Source organism: Dipodomys spectabilis, unplaced genomic scaffold, assembly GCF_019054845.1.
Source record: "Dipodomys spectabilis isolate Male_0828 unplaced genomic scaffold, ASM1905484v1 ptg000365l, whole genome shotgun sequence".
NCBI lineage: Eukaryota > Metazoa > Chordata > Mammalia > Rodentia > Heteromyidae > Dipodomys > Dipodomys spectabilis.
In genome coordinates this window covers 3516031-3537086 of record NW_024871042.1, presented here as the reverse complement: position 1 = coordinate 3537086, position 21056 = coordinate 3516031, and the positions used below count along the sequence as shown (strand labels likewise).

General features: G+C 43.2%; 1 protein-coding gene across 3 annotated transcripts in view; it reads left to right on the top strand.

Annotated features, from left to right (window-relative positions):
- The window catches only part of Bfsp1 (beaded filament structural protein 1), a 57115-nt gene that overhangs the window by 21595 nt on the left and 14464 nt on the right, over positions 1–21056 (top strand). For 2 of the 3 annotated variants that reach the window (XM_042666490.1, XM_042666489.1), the window contains exons 1-4: positions 2778–3154; positions 7917–7977; positions 17719–17814; positions 20031–20123. In XM_042666490.1, the coding sequence (XP_042522424.1) occupies positions 2778–3154; positions 7917–7977; positions 17719–17814; positions 20031–20123 (627 nt within the window). Of the gene's footprint in view, positions 1–2777; positions 3155–7916; positions 7978–17718; positions 17815–20030; positions 20124–21056 lie in introns of those variants that run through there. The other variant, XM_042666491.1, reaches the window with a different exon arrangement.

The window sequence follows — 21056 nt, the reverse complement described above, 5'->3', positions numbered from 1 at the left end:
TTTTTTTTTTTAAGAATACCACTTCTTCTGTCCATTTCTCTGTCTCTGTCTGTCTCCTCCCCTCCCCCCTCCCCCAAACAATAGGGTCTCACTAAAAAACACAGGCTGGCCTTAAACTCAGGATCCTTCTGCCTCAGTCACCCCAGTGCTGAAATTACAGGTGTGTATCACCACATGTGGATCTCTTTTCTCTTTATTATAGGATTTTTCTTACATGGAGTTTTTATTAAATGTAGGGTATACGTCCAGGTTATACAGACCAGAAGGCAAGAGTGAAAGAGGTAGAGAGTATAACTATGGTCTGTCTTAGGCAAACTGACACTATTACTTCTTTCTTCTTTCTTTTTGGTGGTGGGGCTTTGTGCTTGTTAGGCAGGTGCTCTATCACTGAGCCATACTTCTAGCCAGTGACCTTTATTTTTTGAAGTAGTTATTCCCAGTGCTCATGCTGGAACCAGATTGGATAAATCAGTTATCAAAATAATGAGATCCAAATTTACTATCAGATCTTTCTGATTGTAGCACACCCAAACTAGTGCTGTTCCACTATGTTTAACAGTTCCCCAAAGGCTGATCATTTATCAAGCCCACAGAATCTCTCCCTACAAACATGTCTCTTGATTTGCCAAATTCCATCAGCAATGATTTCTTTCTCATGTACATGTTCTCCATTCGTACTGAATGACTGCCCACCAGCAATGGAGTCTTGACAGTTGTTGACATAAATGCCCAACACATGCTTCTTTGAGGCACATGGTAGGATGGCATTCTTACCACATGTAGATGAGGCTGTGTAACTTACTTAGACCAATTCATGATTTTTGTGGAAACTTTTAAAGCCAGTCCATGCTATTGCTTTTTCTCCATGATGAGCATCAGTGTATAAGGTGGTGGTTGCTCTAGTGGTTAGGAGATGAAGTAAGGAGGACATGAAGGAGAAGCCACAGCGGACTTTGGATGGATGTGCACCATGAGCCATAAATCTCTTTTGGTTTGTTTGTTTTAGGGCTTTAAGACTGGGAGGTTATGCTACCCCAGCAAGGGTTAGATTCACTTTTGTTTTAATTGTAATATTGCTTATCAAAGACCTTTCATAACATTATTTTTCAAATGCTACTTTTTATTAATCTTTTGTTGTTGTTTGCTGTTGTTGGTTGTAAGGCTTGAACTCAGAGCCTGGGTGCAGTCCCTGAGCTCTTTTGCTCAAGGCTAGTGCTCTATAACATTGAGCCATTGCTCCACTTCTGGTTTTATGATGGCTAATTGTAGATAAAGGGTCTCATGGACTTTACTGCCCGGGCTGGCTTTGAACTGCAATCCTCAGATCTCAGCCCCCTGAATAGCTAGGATTACAGGCATGAGCCACCAGCACCTGGTTCTTTTTGTTAATCATATAACAAAAAAAGTTACCATCTGTCCCGTTTCTAGTTCTTTTTTTTTTTTTTTTTTTTTTTGGGTCCGGTTGTGGGGCCTGAACTCTGGGCCTGGGTGCTGTCCCTCAGCTCTTCAGCTCAAGGCTAGCACTCTACCACTTGAGCCACAACACCACTTCTGGCTTTTTTTAATTTTCATTTTTTTTTTTTTTTTTTTGCGTATGTGGTGCTGAGGAATCGAACCCAGGGCCTCATGCAGGCAAGGCAAGCGCTCTACCACCGAGCCACCTTCCCAGCCCTCTAGTTCTTTTTTTTCTATACCTCTTCACTCTTCTATACCTCTTCACTTGAACTCCTGATTGTCTATTCTGGTATTAAACTCTAAATTGTGCATTAGTATAAGGTAATAATGTTATGTCTATCTATTGTAGATATCATGTATTATTTTTCTCCAATAAAAATAGTTTCCCCAGTGTATAAATGATTTTTCAAAGCCTAACTATTAAATTATACATACATACATACATACATACATACATGTATATGCATATATGAGTTGGCCAATTTATTAAATCTTTAGGCTATGAGATTCTCTTTTAGTTAAAAAAAGAAAACCCTATCAGCTATGTCTTGATGCAGCTCTACTTGTGTCTTCTATTTAAAAAGGATATCAAAATCCTCGAGAGTGAGGGTAACATTGTAATATCACTGATAGAGTAAAGAGCTAGGGTAACATTGTAAAATCACTGAGTAAGGGTAACATTCTAACACCACTGCGAGTGCTAGGGTAATGTTTTAACATCATTGTGCATGCTTCGTAAGTTACTATACGAGAGCAGATAGCATCTTCGCAAATATACACAAGTCTTAGTAAGAAAGAAATATACCTTACTAGAGATTTCTTTTTCCCCCTTGCTCCTGTGATTATGAATCCTCACCACAGAGAAGAGTTCCCCAATATTATGCTATTTGGGGAAGGAACTCCTTAAATAATCAGAAAGCAGCAGAAAAAGAGACAAGAAGGGCAGGCCTTGAGCTAGTTCAAGTTTAATAAGCTCGCCTTGAGTTGCTTTCACAGTTCCCAGTGGAACCAGTCAAAAGAACGCCATTCCCCCCTTGTCCCCTGACCCTCCATTCAATCAGAAAGCAACAGGTCTTCACAATCACAGAACAAAAACCTCATTGCTCAATTGAACCTTCCAACCCCAGAGCTTGTATGGGCCCCTAATCCGGCTCACAAAGCGGGGCGCTGCCGTCTCTATTGTCCTCGGCCAGGGGCCCTGAGTTGGACCAACTGCTGATCCGCTCTGGAACGTCCCAGCGGCGTCCGATGGTTATTTAGCGGGCTGCTGGCTGGGCACGGGCCTCCTGGGGGAGGCTTGTCCACTCGCTCTCAGAGGAGCCATGTACCGCCGCAGCTACGTGTTCCAAGCCCGCCAGGAGCAATATGAACGGGCCGATCAGGCCTCTGGCCCGGCCGAGCCCGAGCTCCAGGTCCCGGAGTCCCGGATCGCTGGGCCCAGCCTGGCGGCGCTGCAGGGACTGGGCGAACGTGTGGCTGCCCACATCCAGCGGGCCCGAGCGCTCGAGCAGCGCCACGCGGGCCTCCGGAGGCAGCTGGATGCTTTCCAGCGCCTGGGCGAGCTGACCGGCCCCGAAGATGCCCTTGCTCGCTACATCGAGGCCAACCACCAGCGTGCCCGGGACCTGGTGGCTGAGCGCGCCCGGCTGGAGCGCCAGGGCGCAGAGGCGCAGCGCACCCTCGACGAGTTCCGGACCAAGTAAGTGGTGACATTTCAGGGGAGACAGAGGCAAGGTGTGGTATGTCTTCGCAGCGCAGGTCTAGGAGCCGGAGCTGGAGGTCCAGCTTTGCTCCCCAGCTACCTACCAACGGCCTCACTCCAGCAGAGGGTTTGCAGGTGTCTGCTTTTCCTTAAGCCTAGCTTTCTTTTTGATGCACTTCCACATTTTCACAAAACGGATCACTTATTTTTAGTATATTTTTAAGTTCAGAAAATGCACACAATAAATGCACACTCCAAGTGCGACCGTCAAAACAACAAATTTCCATTGCCCAAATTCCAAATTGGGCCCTGGTGGCTCATGCCTATGATCCTAGCTGAGATCTAAAGATCCAAAGATTGCGTTTCAAAGCTCTCATGAAAATCGATGACACTTATCTCCAAGCAAAAAACCGAAGTGGAGCTGTGGCTCAAGTGGTAGAGTGTCAGCCTTAAGTGAAAAAGCTAAGGGACGGCACTTAGGCTTTAATTTCAAGCCCTGGGACACTCTCTCTCTCTCTCTCTCTCTCTTTCTCTCTCTCTCTCTCTCTCTCTCTCTCACACACACACACACACACACACACACACACAATTACCAAAATTCCCTCATTTCCAGTCAGTCCTCTTCCAAACTTATTGTGCTCAGGGTTCTGATTTGTAAGATCTTTCCTTCCTTCCTTCCTTCCTTCCTTCCTTCCTTTCTTTCTTTCCCCTTTTCTTCCCCCTCCTCCCCCTCTTTGTTTTTGCAGAATTTCCCAACAATATGTACTTCATGTGTTTGGCTTTTTTTAAATCGATTTTTTTTATTCTATTAATGTTGTGGTACCTGCACCACTTTTTTTTTTTAACATTAGCTTCTCAATCATCATCTGGAAAGAAAACACTCTGTAGTAACATCATTTAAAACACTACTATGTATCATAAAGCAAGCACAAGGTATTTTATAGTCACAGAGATATGATACAGTACTCTCATGTTTATAGTACTTGAGGATGTGATTTAAAAGGCATTATTTGCTGGGTGCTGGTGGCTCATGCCTGTAATCCTAGTTACTCTGGAGACTGAGATCTGAGGATGGCCTCTCAAAGCTAGACTGAGCAGGAGAGTCTGTGAGACTCTTATTTTTAATAAACTATTCAGAAAAAGCCATAAGTAGCACTGTGGCTCAGGTGGTAGATCACTAGCCTTGAGCAAAAGAAGTTCAAGGACAGTGCCCAGACCCTGGATTCAAGCCCCAGGACTAGCCAAAATAAATAAATAAATAAATAATAAAATAAAAGGCATTATTTGAGACTTGATTTTACTTTTCCAGAAGAGGGCCCAAAGGATGGTATGGCATAACTCTTTATCAACTCAATATTTTGAGAAACAGGGATGTTATTTAACCTGCACAGCCTTATCCTAATTGATGGTTTTCAGATGAGCCTGAGGAGGTGTTGGAGCAAGGCCACTAGAGTAGTGAATTCTGGGCTGGAAATGGAATTCAGGTTCTGGGCATGATGAGTCCAATTGTCTTCATAGCACCACAGTTTCAGTGTGTGTCTTCTAGATTTTGCCACGGTCCATGGTTCCACAACCTCTACATCAGCATTACCAGGAAGCTTGCTGGGAAGTATAGATTCCTTCTCTGGCCCCCACCCCTCCCCAGCTCTTGAATCACAGTCTGCATTTTATTCTGCCACATCCTCATGTATGTATGCATGTATATATGCATGCATGCATGCATGTATGTATGTGTTTGAGAGAGTACTGGAGTTTGAACTCAGGGCTTTTACTTGTTAGGTCAGTGCTCTTCTACTTGAGCCATACCTCCAGTCCTACAATTTGCATTTTAACAAAATTCCCAGTAACTCCTAGTTTAAGAAGTTAAACATTGACACTTAAGAAGTCATGGTCTAGGGCCAGGCCTCTCTTCCTGTGTGGATAGAATGATCACTTAGCAGCTGTTAAGAAAAAAGAAAAAAAAAAGCATACTCAGCAATTTATTATCATTGCTCTAAGTCATAAAAAGATAGATGTTTTTAAACTGAGGAATCCACTTCAAGGAATTTGTTCTAGCGTATACTCTAGCAGCTGTGCAATAATAGCATGTCTGCAAATATATTTGCTGCTGCATGATCTGTATGGGTAAAATTTTGGAATCAGTCTAAATGCCCATCAGTTGCACTGGTCTTACCCTCTTCCAGAACTAATTGCCTTGGAAAATCCATTCTTGGATTCTGATAGTGTGAGGCTTAGAGACAGGACCTGTTTAGAAGAGAGAACTCAATGAACTACTCACTCTGACCTCATGCAAGAGAGAAATGTACTTCTATTTTGATGAAGCCAGAGACATGTTTTGCTGTTGGGGGGGGGATAGTAAAATGCAAATGAAACCTGTCATCGTGACCATTTCAAGTGTGTAGTTCAGTGGGATGGAGTGCATTCATAATATTATGTATCTCAGATGTATGGGGGTAGTTCAGTGGGTTTTCAGGATATCTAGAAGTCCAGATGGCTACAACTAGGTGGTGCTGTCATCCACTGTGCTTTGTCTGGGCAGGTTTGATTACCATTTGTCTTCACTTACCAGCCATGCTGAGTGAGTGTTCCTGATCTTTTCTTGATTTCATTGCTTTTCTTGATTTCATTATATTTTATATAATATATACACACGTGTGTGTGTGTGTGTGTGTGTGTGTATGTGTGTGTGTGTGTGTGTGTGTGTGTGTGTGTGTGTGTATGTCTGTTACAGAGCAGCTCCTTGGGTCCTGTGGTTTATTAAAAATATTCCAGTCAACTGAGTCCAAACCATTCCTCCCATGGAGAATTTTCAGTGTTTTGATTGAGGTGGTGGGATTTGAAAATCATTATGAAAACTACACTCATCTGCATTCATGGATGTGCGCACGTGCACACACACAGACACAGAATTTGCTTTTACATTGCAGAGGTGAATAAGTCAAGGTAAAAAAGCCATACAGAAAGGAGATGTGTGTGTGCAGCTGGCCACATGTTAGCATTAGATATTTGCTTCTACCTGGGGATATGAATAATTTCAGAATCAAGACCTTTAGCGTATCAAAGACTAAGCAAAACATGAAACAAACCAAGATCCAAAAAAATAAATAAAAAATACAAAGTACAGTGAGGAATAGAGTCAGTTAATCCAAATTGCTGAAAATCAAAAGCCATCCTTATAAAACAATCTGGCAACAAATGGCAACCAAAGTGTTTGCTTTCATCCCGTGAATTCATTTGTATGAACAGTTGAATTCTTATTATAAATTCTGAATAATGAAATCTCTCTTCTGATATAATATTGAGATTGCCTTTATGTCATATAAATTACTCATGACATTATATTGTATTGCTTATCAACACATGTTTAAGGTACAGGAACTTGTAGATGTTCCTAGCAGGAAAGAGCAAGGAGAAAGGCAGATTTGTTAATAGTTCTATTCTAATTGCCCATTTAACAAATTATTCTGGGGTCTATTAGAGTTACATGTGAAGGAAGTAGCTATATGTGCATAAAATGTAAAACAAATGCAAAGATTTGTAACTTACTGGTTGTTGGTGAGCTATTCAGATGATCTTGGAACTTGGGATGTATGCACAGTGCACCTGTTCCTACATATCCTTCCTTGAGTTCAGGACTTGTAATTCTGTGAACATAGGAGTGTGATTTTTCCAGCATCTTTCACAGCTGTGAAGTACTTGACTTAAGCCCATGACCTGGTTGTGCAAGGACACAGAAGAGAAAGCTTGCTTCGCAAGTTGGGCTTAGGGTTAATTAGGATCTGTTTCAACAAGTGACATCTGTGTAAACTCCATAGCACTTGCCTCACCACTGGGTCTAAGGAGTGTTTTTCAATGATCTCATCTGAGGGGAGGAGGCCAAGGTATTTATGCACCAACTGGCTTCCAGCAGAGGTTGAGAGCTGTCCCAGGAGTGCTCAGCTGGCTCATACATAGCCTGCTCTGCCCACTGGTCCTGAGGAGATCTTTGCTGGCTGAGTAGCTAAGGATGAGCTTCAGTGCAGCCCCTGAGGGTTTGACATGTCTCTCAACCTCACTCTCCTCATTTCCCCCCTGAAATGCCAGTAAATTACTTCCTCTCAGAGTGTAGTAAGGATTAAATGACACAATCCAGAAAAAATTCATGTTACACATTTCAGTGAATACAATTGCATAAGGAGTCTACATGTGGTCAGGTTAAGAGTGTTTGTTGTCTTAGCACCCAGTGTAGCCTTTCCTATCTATGCTATGGCTGGCTCCAGTTATGCATATGGCAGTTTGAGCTCTCCAGGCTGAGAAATTTCTTGTTCCATTTACCAGTCATCCAGTGCATTGTGCAAATATTATTACTTCCTCATTGGGAAACAGTGGGCAAAGAAATACAAAATTAGCTACTTCTTTAAGTTAAAATGAACTTCTCTTTAGGAGAAAGGGTGCAATAGTATCTGAGATTGAACTTGATGTTGGTTGTGTAATCCACACATAAGAAATAGTATGGGCTGGGAAGGTGGCTCAGTGGTAGAGCACTTGCCTTGCAGGCATGAGGCCCTGGGTTCGATTCCTCAGCACCACATATGCAAAAAGAAAAAAAAGCCAGAAGTGGTGCCGTGGCTCAAGTGGTAGAGCGCTAGCCTTGAGCTGAAGAGCTGAGGGACAGCGCCCAGGCCCAGAGTTCAGGCCCCACAACTGGACCCCCCCCCCCCAAAAAAAAAAAAAGAAATAGTAGAAGCTGCCCAACTCTTGTTTTTTGTCTCATTTGCAGGTATGAAAATGAGTGTGAATGTCAACTGGTTCTAAAAGAAATGCTTGAACGACTTAACAAGGTGAGTTGAACATTATCTGTGACTTAAATAGCTTAATTACAGTGTAGAGTGAAATGTTAGCAGCAACTGTGTTCCATACCTCATCTTTGTGTTATTTTAGGGTCCACCTATTTCCTTTACTGTCATTCTCTTCCTTGCCTTCTTAATTTCAACTGAGTCTGTGTAAATGAACTCACACACATACAAACTATGACATTTGTGACTAGTATGTTTAGTGTATTGCTATTTTCCATGAATATAGTAATACTCAAGGCTGGTAACTTGTAAAGAAAGAAGGTTTATTTACCTTCTAGTTTTGGAGGTCGAAAGTCCAATCAGCATGGTGTTGGGTCTTGTCAGGGTCCTTGGCTCTATTAATTCATGATGGATGGCATTGTAGTTGGAGCATGTGAGGAGAGGTCACATTACATATAGAAAGCCAGAGCCAGGGGAGGGGCCAGTCATGGCCTTCTACTATGCTTTTTTTTTTTTTTTAAATTATTTTCTTGTAAAGATGCTATACAGAAAGGTTACAGTTACATCGGTAAGATAATGAGTACATTTCTTGTCGAGCACTGTTACCCTCTCCTTTGTTTTTCTCCTACTATTCTTTCTCTCCCCCACCAAAGTTGTAAAGCTCATTTCCAGTATATCTACTATGTTTATATCTTGAAGTTCCTCTTACCATGGCAACACTTCGTACCAAGCTCCCAACACACAAGTTTTTGAGGGATTCACTCAACACATCCCAAATCCATAGCACTAGGTTATCAGAATATGTAGCATTACAGTGATCATTTGCTGCTCTCCTACTCAGACATACTGATCCCACATAGCAACTTGAGGAATGAACTTGCTTTGAATAGTGGTTATTGGGAAAAGATAATACCTCTGCTCTGTCAGCTCAAGGTCTTGAGATTGCTGTTGTGCAGGAAAAGATTCACAAGGACTAAGGAAGAAACTTCCTTTTCTCTTGAAGCTCCCTTTTCTTGGAGCATAAAGAGTAGCCACATAGGGATGCCAAAGATCCTGGCAAACTCTTCATGAGCTGTTTCTCACGAGAGTTTTCCTCTTTCTACCTTCCATCATTAACTGACTAGTTGGAATTTTTCTACTGTAGCCAGGAGAATGAAAAAATCCTAGATAGCAAGGATTGGGTAAAGCTAGGGATGGCAAATAATGTTAATCATCATTATCCTTTTCCAACCATTTCAGAGCTCAAATACAGCTGCAAGGACCTGTGGTGACCATTAGCTGAAGGGCTGCTTACTTAGGTCACATGGGCTGCCAGCTCCTGTCCCATTCCATGCCCATCACTACAATGTAATTGCTGATAAGACATGAAGTTCTTCCTTTCTGGGCCCACATAGGCCTTAGAATTCTTTGCATATAACGTCAGGCATCTACTCCAGATAGTCAAGGGTAGCTAATGGCTACTATTTCCTAGTCTTCTCCAACCTCTGTTTCCAAGGATTCTCCTGCCAGTTAGTGGTGAGACCACAACTAGAATCTTGAGAAGCCAAGATTCTCAATTTGTCAGTGTTATTTACTTATGGTGTCTATTCTATCTATGAGCATTTACTCCAGTGGGTTGTCTAAGCCAGGACGCTTATGTGAAAGAGTAGCCATCAAAAATTACACAGGTCATAAAATATCTCTGGAAGGAGATATTATGCCAAAGGTGGTATCTGTGGAGAACTGAAATGAATAAACTATAGGGAAATAGATGGGAAGGAGATTTTTCTTATTAGCATACATTAGTATGAGGACAGGAGCTCATTGTGATATTCCCACACATGTAAAGGATGTATGGGAAGGACATATTACTATGCTCTTTTATGCCTTTTGGATTATGTAAATATGTTGCCTGATCAAAAAATTAAATGTGAGGGAAAAGCTGGGAGAAAAACGAAAGAAGACGTGACACTGTTCAAAAAGAAATGTACTCATTACTTGACTTATGTAACATAATCCCTCTGTACATAACCTTTACAAAAATAACAAAAAATTAAGTTAAATGCAAAATAAAGTAATAGAAAAGCAAAACAACTATGATGCAGTGCAATTATTAAAATCCGGGTCTGTCTTATTATGCAACATGGCTTGACCTATAAGCACCCTAGATAGTAATACAAAGATGGTAGGGAGAATGGCCTTCAGAAAATCCTTGAGGACACAGGTTTCAGGCAGCCTGCGAAGTGATGAGTCCGTGCCTGTTGTGAGTCAGAGCTGGGGGTTTCTTCTTGTTAACATCCAATTCTGGCAACACTGGTAGCTTATCTTGTTTTTGTTTCTGATGACTATCTCAGGCTGCCAGCTGAACCATCATCTTGTCCACAGACTATGGCTTTCAAGGACTTAGATATCTGATACCCTTCACTTAGATATCCAAGTCAGCTCTCCAAAGCCTCCATCTCCTAACATCACCATATGCAGGCCTTTCCCTGGACTTACTTCTAAGGTTGTCACTCATGCAGCCCCCTCCTCCAGGCTGGCACTAGACACTAGGGCATGCCCTCTTACACATGCTTCAAAGATGAGTGCAGAAGAATGGACTGTCTTTTTACCCTTGGTGGAAAGTGACAGTGGATTCAAAAACCTTCTGTCACTTTTCTCTTATTACAAAAGCAATGCCTACTCTCATTAGAAAAAAATAAGATGATAGAGATAATGTGAACAAATGATCTGTTCCTGTATATTGTAACCGAGTGTGGATCTTATGATGCATTAGCCCCATAAGAATAGGGTCATGTTTTGGGAAAATATGCTACCATGAACACAGGTGAGGTCTCACACAAGGAATTGACATGACTATTTTCTGGGCTGAGGATAGATCTTCCTGCCCACTAGTGAGTGGGTCCAAAAGAGGAATATAGCCTCATCTTACCCTACTGCAGAGAACTCATTAGGGTAGGGGAGAATTGCTTCATGTCTCTGAGCTTCCTTTTTCTCATCTGAAATGGGGACAATGATAGTTTCTACTACCATCAGAATGTAAGAATGTCTACATGCCTAGTGAAAATGAAGCAACATAGCCATGTACATATACATATACATACACATTATATCACACGGTACTGCATCATCTTTGGTCATAATTATTTGCTGTGATAAGATGTAGCTCAGCCAGGTACTGGGGGCTCATGCCTGTATTCCTAGCTACTTAGGAGACTAAGATCTGAGGATTGTGGTTCAAAGACAGCTTGGGCAGTCAAGTCCTTGAGACTCTTACCTCTAATTAACCACCAGAAAAACTGGAAGTGGAACTGTGTCCCAAAGTGGCAGAGTGCTAGCCTTGCGCAAAAAGAGCTCAGGGACAGAACCCAGGCCCTGAGTTCAAGCCACACACACACACACACACACACACACACACACACACACACACACACACACACACACACACACACACACACACACACACACACACAGAGATGCTGGCTCAGTTTTCTTTTAAGTGTGGAGTGTCTAAGTCCCTGGTGGAATGAGAGGTGATTTTATTTTATTTGTCTATCCTGAGGGTTGCGCCTAAGGTCTTGTGCATGCCCCTCAAGTTCTGTACTAGTTAAGCCACTTCTCCAGCAGGAGGTACTTGTGTTCATAGTGGATAGAGGAGTCATTTCTTCATGGTTGTGAATTGTTGTATTTACCTTTTGTGACAGGAAAAGTTCTTTTTCAAATAAATCCAGGTAAAAATGAATCAGTCTAAAGAAAAAGACAAAGTAGCTAATAGTCCAGGTGGTCCTTGGACGTGGTGGAGGTCATGCACACAGCATGCAAATGTGGGAATTGAAGTGGTCCTTGTGCTAGATTGCAGGGGTATCAGAACAGCTTTGGTTATTGGTGGTGCCCCAAACAACCCAGTTCAACCTCTTCTTTTTGCCAGTGAAGAAATTCACCCTTGAGGGTAAATGACTTCAGAGCTCCACAGCCCATTCCTGGAAGGACTCTTATTATTTATGGCTCATTCTCCACCTTCTGAGAAAGTCAAGGAATCTGTTTCTTAGAAGGTAGACACAAAGTCAGGGTCCTGTAGGTTAAAGTTGGTCCTTAAGGCTGTGATGTGGGAGTCCTGTTTTTATTTCCTGATATGTCCTAGCTGTTACCCAGGCATGCTGGACACATAGATGGCTTCTGGCTTCTGCTTCTTGGAATTTTCATGACTTCTCTGATGGACAGAGTTAGATGCTAACAGACAGGGAGCAAACCTCAGCCACTGAGGGCGAGGAGAGGGCAGATGAGTTCCCAGCTCCCTCTACCCCCTAGTATAACAATCCAGCATGGCCCTCGATAGGGTCCTTAGTGGGACTTGACTGTGTCTTTCACAGTGATAACTTATCAACTCACCCTGATTTGCTTTCATCTTTTTAATGACTGTTTCTACCCTCCCAACCTGTGCTTCCTGGTATCACCTCTCTAATAAGACACATACTCAGACTTTGCCTTGGAGTCTGCTTGGAAAGCTCAAATCAAGATAGCTCCTCAAGAAGTTGGCTAGCTGAGCACTGGGCATTCTTGTTCTCTGTCTTTGGATGTCATCAGATGAGAAGAAACGGGTGAATAGAAGAGCAGAATTCTCATCTTCTCAGATGAGTGATTTTGGCTAAATCATTGGATAACTGCATACATAAAATCAACAGGATTTTGGCTCTCCATTTACTCTCAGTGCCCATTTCCTGTAGAGCCATTGGCACAAGGGATTCTTCCTTTGGTGTGAAACTCTGAGAAATCCTTGACCTAGTCTTCGCATCCTCTTTGGAAAATGCCACAGTGTATGTAAGATCATTGGATGCTATTTCTCTCACAACCTACCAAGCTTCCAGGCTGCCAGGTAATTAATTCTCCCAACCAGAGCTCTTGCATTTCTAACAGCCAGATAAGCAAATAAAAAACCACTCTTTGCTATGCACTTGAAGAGAAATAAATCCTTCAATATAACTACTTACATGGTTTAGTTAAAGTTAGTCACATTTCCAGCCACTTGATGGCACAAAGAAATTAAGATGACTTAAAAGTCAATATTTAAAAATATTCATGTTTGTCCAACCTCTAGATCTCATTGTCACTAAATGTATACGTGGGAGGTTATTGGTCCTCATAATGCCTAAGTTTGCTTATCTTAAGGAAAATGAAGAAAGTAGATTTTGTAGTTTTCCTCTTTTGCTTTTCTTTTTTCACAGCCCCCAGAATGTTAAGGCAATGTAGGTTCTAGTCAAATGATCTCACTTAAAAATAACTAAAAAATATGTAACGGCTGACATATTAAGTATTTTCCATGCAATCCGTATGTCTCTAGATTTGTCTGTGGAAAAGCACAAGAGGTAAGGGAGTTTGGGCATGGAAGGGTGGGGCATGAGGCTTCCCCTTTTCCGGGATACCAGTGCCCACATGTTCAAGGGCTCCTCTTAGATTGGAAAGGAGCTTCCTGAAGAGTAGAGGAATCTGGGAGGGAAGAGTTTAAGAGTTGGGGTGCAGAGATCTGAAGGAAAAAAGGATAAAGAAAGAGTGGGGAGAATGAAGGGGAGAGAGCAAGTTGAGGAAAATGGGGAGGGGGAGAGTGTTCCCTCTGTCTACTCATCCAGGCTGGCCCTAGGGTCTAGGTCAGCAACCTTAAAAGTATTCAAAAAATAAATCCTACCTAACCATTAATTTTAATGAATGGAGTCCCCATTCTTTTTTTTCAATTGGACTGTTAGTGAACCCTTTAGAATATCCTTGAGAATGTCGACAAGGCTGATTTTCAAGGGTACATCAAATTCTGATTATGTCCCTGATCCTTTCTTAGCAATGACTGGGATATAACTCAGTGGTAGAGTGCTCGTCTAGCATGCTTGAGGCCCTGGGTCCAATTTCCAGTACCATAAAAATACATTTTTTTTTTGAGCTGGGCACTAGTGGCTCATGCCTGTAATCCTAGCTACTCAGGAGGCTGAGATCTGAGGATTGCAGTTGAAAGCTAGCCCAGGTAGGGAAGTCCATGAGACTTTTATCTCCAATAACCACCAGAAAACTGAAAGTGGTGCTGTGGCTCAAGTGGTAGAGCACTTGCCTTAAGCTGAAGAGGTCAGGAACAGCGCCCAGGCCCAGAGTTCAAGCCCCATGACGATGATAACCACCACCACCACCACCACATATATATGTTAGGTTGGTCATAGGGCTTGAACTCAGGGCCTGGGCACTATTCCTGAGCCTCTTTGTGCTCAAGGATAGCACTCTATCACTCTGAGCCACAGCATCACTTCTAGTTTTCTGGTGGTTAATTGGAGATAAGAGTCTCTCAGACTTTCCTGCCTGGGCTAGCTTTGAACCTCAGATCTCAGCCTCCTGAGTAGCTAGGATTATAGGTGTGAGCCACCAGCATCTGGCTAGGAGATCTTAAAAAATATTGTAAGCATTCTAGACCAGCGATCCTGTAATTTTAATGTGACTCAGTGGTCTCCTGGAAGGAGTGTTAAAACCTAGATTCCTGGGGTCTGGCTCCAGAAATTCTGAGCCAGTAGATCTAAGATATACTCGAATAGTTAGATTTCTTCCCAGTGCCCAGGTGGTATGGTGCAGGTACCATACCATACTTTGGGAACCATTGTTTACATCTAGAATATGCATAATACTAGGATTGGATTGTTTTTCCAAAATTGGAATGTTGACCTAGATTTTTCAATTCAGAAAAATCTAGATGCTTCTGCCAGTGAAACATTTGAAAGCTCAGCTGACAGCATCCTATGCATAATAAAATCACAGTGTCTACACATTTCTGAGTTCTGGTATAAACAAAAGAAAACACATCCAAAACAAATTTTCTTCCACAGATCAGCAACTGCACATTCCTACAGCATCAGTTCACCTGGGCTTTTTAAAATTTTTGGCAGTCAATCAGGGGATTACCTTCAAAACCAGATAATATGCTTGCTGAAGCTTCTGGTTAGTTCCTATTTTAATGTCAACATTGGTTGTCCTTTTATTATCACTACCAATAATTTGTTTTACTTTGTTTTTGCTGATATCAGAGTTTGAACTCTGGGCTTTGTGCTTGCTAGGCTGCTGGCCAACTGGTGCTCTACTACTTGAACTATGTCTTCAACCCTACTTTTTGCGGTTTATTTTGGAAATGGAGTCTAGTGAATTCTTCTGCTGGGGCTGGCTTCAAACTACCATATTCTGGATCTCAGCCTCCTGAATAGCTAAGGCTACAGTTGTGAATCACAAGTGCCTGCCTCATAAATGATTTTAAAGTCCTAATTGATGGCCTGTTTATCATTGAAAGGTAGTGAGTAGGGATACCCTACTCCACCCATACATAACTCTTTTTGCCAGGCTTGGGGCTTGAACTTAAGGCCTGGGCACTGACCCTGAGCCATTTTGTGCTCAAAGCTAGAGCTCTACCACTTGAGCCACAGTGCTACTTTTGCCTTTTTCTGGGTAGTTTGTTGGAGATAAGAGTCTTATGGACTTTTCTGCCTGCATTGGCTTCAACCATGATCCTCAGATCTCAGCCTTCTGAATAGCTAGGATTAATGACATGAGCCACTGGTGTGTGGCCCAACTCTTAACCAGTGCAGAGAGGTCTAAGATAAGCTCCAGTCCCATTATCTTCCATTAATTTCACTGACCAGCTGGGTGTCTCATTGAACAGTCAAGTTCATGCATTCCTTTGGTAAAGTAAACTTTAGGTTTTGACTGCACTTGACAGAGCCCTGGAGTCACTTAAAGGGCCTCTGTGGGAACAAGGCTGTTGGACAGATGGGTTGCCTGTGGCCCATTTTGCTCCGTGTGAAGAGGATATCTGGCTGAGGGTATCTACTACTGATGGCCCAGTGGTAGAGCATATCCTTAGCATATACAAGTCCTTTGCTTCAGTCTTGAGCAGCTCCCTGCCACTCACTGGGATAGCAACAAAGCATCCTTGATTTTTTTGTTGTTGTTGTTGTTGGTTATGGGGCTTGAATTTGGAACCTGTATACTGTCCCTGAGCTCTTTTGCTCAAGGCTAACCCTTTAACACTTTGATCCACAGTTCCACTTCTGGTTTTCTGGTGGTAAATTGGAGATAAGAGTCTCACAGACTTTCCTGTCTAGGCTGTCCTTGAACTGTGATTCTCAGATCTCAGCCTCTGAGGTTGCTAGGATTATAGATGTGAGCCACCACCAGCACCCAGAGGTGTGTGTGTGTGTGTGTGTGTGTGTGTGTGTGTGTGTCCTAGAAATTGAACTATTCCTGAAGTCTTTAGGGCACTATCTCTGAACTTTTTTGCTCTACCACTTGAGCCACAGCTCTACTTCTGACTTTTTGGTAGGTAATTGGAGATAGTCTCCTGACCTTTCTTGCCCAGGCTGGCTTTGAACTGAGATTCGCAGACCTCAGCCTCCTGAATAGCTAGGGTTATGGGTGTGAGCCACCAGTGCCTGGCTACATCCCTATATATTGGCTTCTGTGGAGGAATGGATCATACTCGTGGATTATAAAAAGATTTGAGGACCAATGACCCCCAGAGTTCCTTCTATTTCTAAATATTTGATCTCTAGGTTACAACAGAAGGAGTTCTTGAAACCTATTTCTAGTTCTTCGGCTTTAGCAATTGTGGATTCACTTTGGGCAAAAAAGTGAGATGCTTGAGAAGTCTCCACCTTACCTCCTCTTCAGCAGGCTAAAGAAGGGGCAAAGGGAAGGTGGAAAAATATCCCAAGAAATTGGCTCAGGACTTCTTTTTTCCCAATGTTCTGTCACTTTTGCCTCATATTTGTCATGTCTCTGTGACAGTTTGTCCCCAGCCCCAGGTTGTCAAATTACCTCAAAGCCAGAGTAAGGGATCTATCCAGAGCCATTATTCTGACACAAGTCTCCAAAATTGTAAGCCTTATCTGTCAGCTCATTGAAGCTCCAGCTTTAGTATCCCAGGTGAAGACAGCAAATACAGATGACATTTAGATTTTAGGGTACTTGGTATATATAGAGTATATATGATATATGCTAATGAGAGAGAGGCAGGGGAGGGTTTTATTATGTACCCAAGACTGGGCTAGGTTGCCAGGCTGGTCTCAAACTCATGATTCTCCTGTTTCAGTCTCTTGAGTCTCAAGATTATAAGCAAGTGTCACCATGCTTGCCTTCTCATAACCTTCCAGATCAAGATTTCTCAACTTAGACAATTTAGGATAGAATGTTCTTTGTGTTCATGTTGGACTGGCATCCTGTCCTGTGTATTGTATGTTTAGCAACTTCCCTTGCCTCTGTCTACCAGATTCTTGGACAAACATTCCAGCTTTCTAGCAATGACAATCAACAATGTCTCCGGATATTGGCACAGATTCCCTTCGGTACAAAGTCACCCTCTGATGAAAATTATTCTTGCTGGTCCTGGGGCTTGAACTCAGGGCTTGAACATTGTCCCTAACCTTCTTCTGCTCACGACTAGTGCTCTACCACTCAACTTCTACTATATCTGGCTTTTTCAGAATAGTTTTTTGGGGATGAGAGTCTCATAGACTTTCCTGCCTGGGCTGGCCTCAAACCATAATTCTCAGGTCACAGCCTCCTGAGTAGTTCGGATTACAGGCATGAGCCACTGGCACCTGGACTAATAAAAACTATTCCCAACCAGATCTAATGACAACCTAGTGCTTTGCTAGAATGCAGAATCTCAGATTACTTCCTAGAGCAAAAAATATGTGTTTAAGTATGCCCCAAGTGATCTGTGTAAGCAGACATCTGGCTGACTTCACACCAAGTCGCCTCTGAGATGCAAGATGTGGGACTTTCTCGTTTCAGGAAGCCGATGAAGCCCTACTGCACAACCTGCGCCTTCAGCTCGAAGCCCAGTTTCTGCAAGATGATATTAGCGCAGCCAAGGACAGATACAAAAAGGTAACCCTGGCCTTTCTGATGTCCTTTCATCCAAAAACACTCAGTTTGGGATATTCATAGCTGAACACAGGCTTTACAGAAGTGGCTAGCCTTTGGGGATACATTTCCCTCTAGACCAAAAATGGGCAGCTAAGTCTTTGAGCACATCCTTTGAGGAGCACATTTATGTTTATGTAGGAGCTCCTTCTCCTATGACATGTCCTGAGTTTTATTCACCATCACCTGTTTCTCACAGGCCTGACTTGGGGTGGGAGTAGAGGGCTTAGTGTACTAGAAAAACCAAAGTCTAGAACTATGTATCCATCCATTAGTGGCCGGACCACTCTGGTTTGCTTCTTCACCTTGAAATTGCAAATGCCAGCTATCTTTTTCAGCCGTGTAGGTTAGTGAATGGAGGAGACCTGAGGTGGCCTGACCCTGATCTCTCCCTCTGGTCTTTTCTCTCTTGTGAGTTCTGGAGTCCCATCTGCTCACTCATAGCTTGGGAACTTTCTCCTAGCAGTCAAAGGCTGCTCTGTTCTATAAGAAAATATTGGCGAACCTAACCAGGGGCTGATGAGAGGTGGTGTACCAATATTCTGGCTCCCTCTTGCCTGTGTGAGGCTTCTGGGTTCCCAAAGATTCTCATGAGCCTGGAGCTCAGGGCCTGGAGGGTGACTGATGGATAGCACACCCCCTTGGGCTGCCTGCCCTTCCCTGTGCCTGCTGGACTGGACTCCACAGATTCACAGTTCCCAGCTTTATCTCTTACATCAACTATTCCCACCTAGCTCCTCTTGAGGGTCTGATGCTAGGACAACCTAAACTAAAACAATGTGGCAGGGTAGGTCCAACCTGGAACCTGGGGAGGCCTCAGTAAACCTGTTCTAGTTCTACCTGTGCATAAGTGTTTGCACAGGGTCAATCCAGGCTCTAGAATGGATGCTTCTCCCATTGGCATCTTTCAACATGCCTGGTTCCACCTTTGCACCTTCCTTCTGGCTTCTGTTTACTTCTAGAAGCCTGGGAACAATGCAGTGTGTGTGTGAGAGGGGGGACGGGGCAGGGGCGGGGTGGAGTGGGGAGGATAATTTCAAAGTAGCTCAAAGTAATCTTAAGGCCATTTAGAATCATGAGGAGGATAGGGGTCCTGGGAAACTTCCACGATGCTCAGGTAAGGCCTTATGTTCAGAGGCCAAGGTGGTGACCCTGATGCTATTGCTGTTTGTGTGGAGAGCTCTGAGGATAAAGGGAGGAAGGGAAACTGTTTAGCAGAGGGAGGGAGCCAAGCATGGGAAAAGGGAGAGTCTCAGCTGAAGCCTCGCCTTGGCCTTCCAAGTTGCTGTGGAGAGTGTGAATCACACCACAGGGTTGTCTCCCTCTTGGAGACAAGAGAGGTGCTGTTTTGTACTTCTCTGTTGGTAAGCCATTGGCCTGGGTTGGGATAGGGTGAAGCCCTTCTAGCTTCCTGGATGGAATGACCATGAACTGGCCAGGGAAATTCTCTGGTGAGGGCAGTTATTACTGCGGCCAGTGCTTGGGTGGGTAAAGGGTTAGCACACTTTTTTTTTTTCCAGTCCTGGAGCTTGAACTCAGGGCCTGTCACTGTCATGAGCCTTTTTGTGCTCAACACTAGCACTCTATCACTTGAGCCATAGTGCCACTTCTGACTTTTTCTAAGTAGCTTATTGGAGATAAAAGTCTTACAGACTTTTCTGCCTGCACTGGCTTTGAGCCCTGATCCTCAGATATCAGCTTCGTGAGTAGTTAGGATTACAGGCGTGAGCCATTAGGATTGCAGCTAGTTACCCCTGTTTTTCAGAAGGTCTTACATTCTAGGAGATTTCAGAGTTTTGCTTGGGAAGACATATATTCAGTAAGTCATTTGTTCAGTAAGCTCTCCTCCTCTCTGCCTTTGAAATGCCATCCTATGCTGGTGCCAGGGAGAGTCTTTTGAGCTCTCCAGGAGGATTTCATTTTGGTTTTCTCCCACACCTCTGCCAAGTTCCAGTGTGACTGATGGGAAGGGATAAAAGAATCCAGGCTTCGGTTTACGCACCTGCCCTGGTGTTCTTGTGAAGACTAAAGGGAATGGCAGTGCTGCCAGTCCTCCTCCTCTTTTCACTCCCTATTCGATCGTGACTCTAGGAGAATGTGCAAATGGGTCCATTCATGGATTCTTGTAGGATAAGGGAAAAACTCAGCTTACAATGAAAATGTTTTCCCTCCTCCAACAGAACCTTCTGGAAATTCAGACCTATGTCAGCATCCTGCAGCAGATCACCCAGACTGCTTCTCCAGCATCCACCATTACGGCTGGGATGAAGGAGGTGAGCACGGGAGCCCCAGCTGCAGGGAGAGCATGCCTGTCCTGGGGGAAACACATCTGCAGCATTTCTTCATTTTTTATTTTATTTTATTTTTTAAGATCCTGGGGCTTGAACTCAGGGCCGGGGCACTGTCCCTGAACTCTTTTGCTCAAGGCTAGCACTCTACCACTTTGAGCCACAATGCCATTTCCAGTTTTCTGGTGGTTACTTGGAGATAAGAACTTTACAGGCTTTCCTGCTTGGGCTGGTTTTGAATCATGATCCTTAGATCTTAACCTCCTAGGATTATAGGCTTGAGCCATCAGTGCCTGGCCCTTTTCAACTTTTTTTAAATGGGCTTGGTTGACCTTGGTAGTGGTGCAGGGACTAGCAGTGGGTTTGACTGTGAGGAGAGCCACAGCCACTTCTGTGAAGTTCATTCCTCTGTTCCTTGTTCACATGTTCTTTGTTCATGCCAATATTTAATCAACAGGAGACCTAAACGTGTCTCTGACCATTGTCTTAAGATTTTTTTCTTTCTTCATAGGAAATTTCATACTTCACAGGAAATAGACAAACTGTTTTTCCAAAATTGGTGTACTGTTTTAGTTTTCTGTTGTGAATAACACCAATACCACAAAAAGAACAGATCACAAAGAAAATAAGATTATGTTGACTCTTGGTTCTGGATTCTAAGGGCAAGGGGTTGCAACTGATGGTGGCAAGTCCCAAGATAGAATAGGATATCACAGAGAGCTGGAGAGACAGGGACTGTGTGTGTGTTAGAGAGAGAGAGAGAGAGAGAGAGAGAGAGAGAGAGAGAGAGAATGTTTGATTTTTCTTATAGTCATCAGGATTTAATCATGGAGCTCCACCCTAGTAACTGTCTCTAATCTTTATACCTCTCAATGTCCTTACCTCTAACACCATGGTTCAATTAAGCTACCCTGCCTT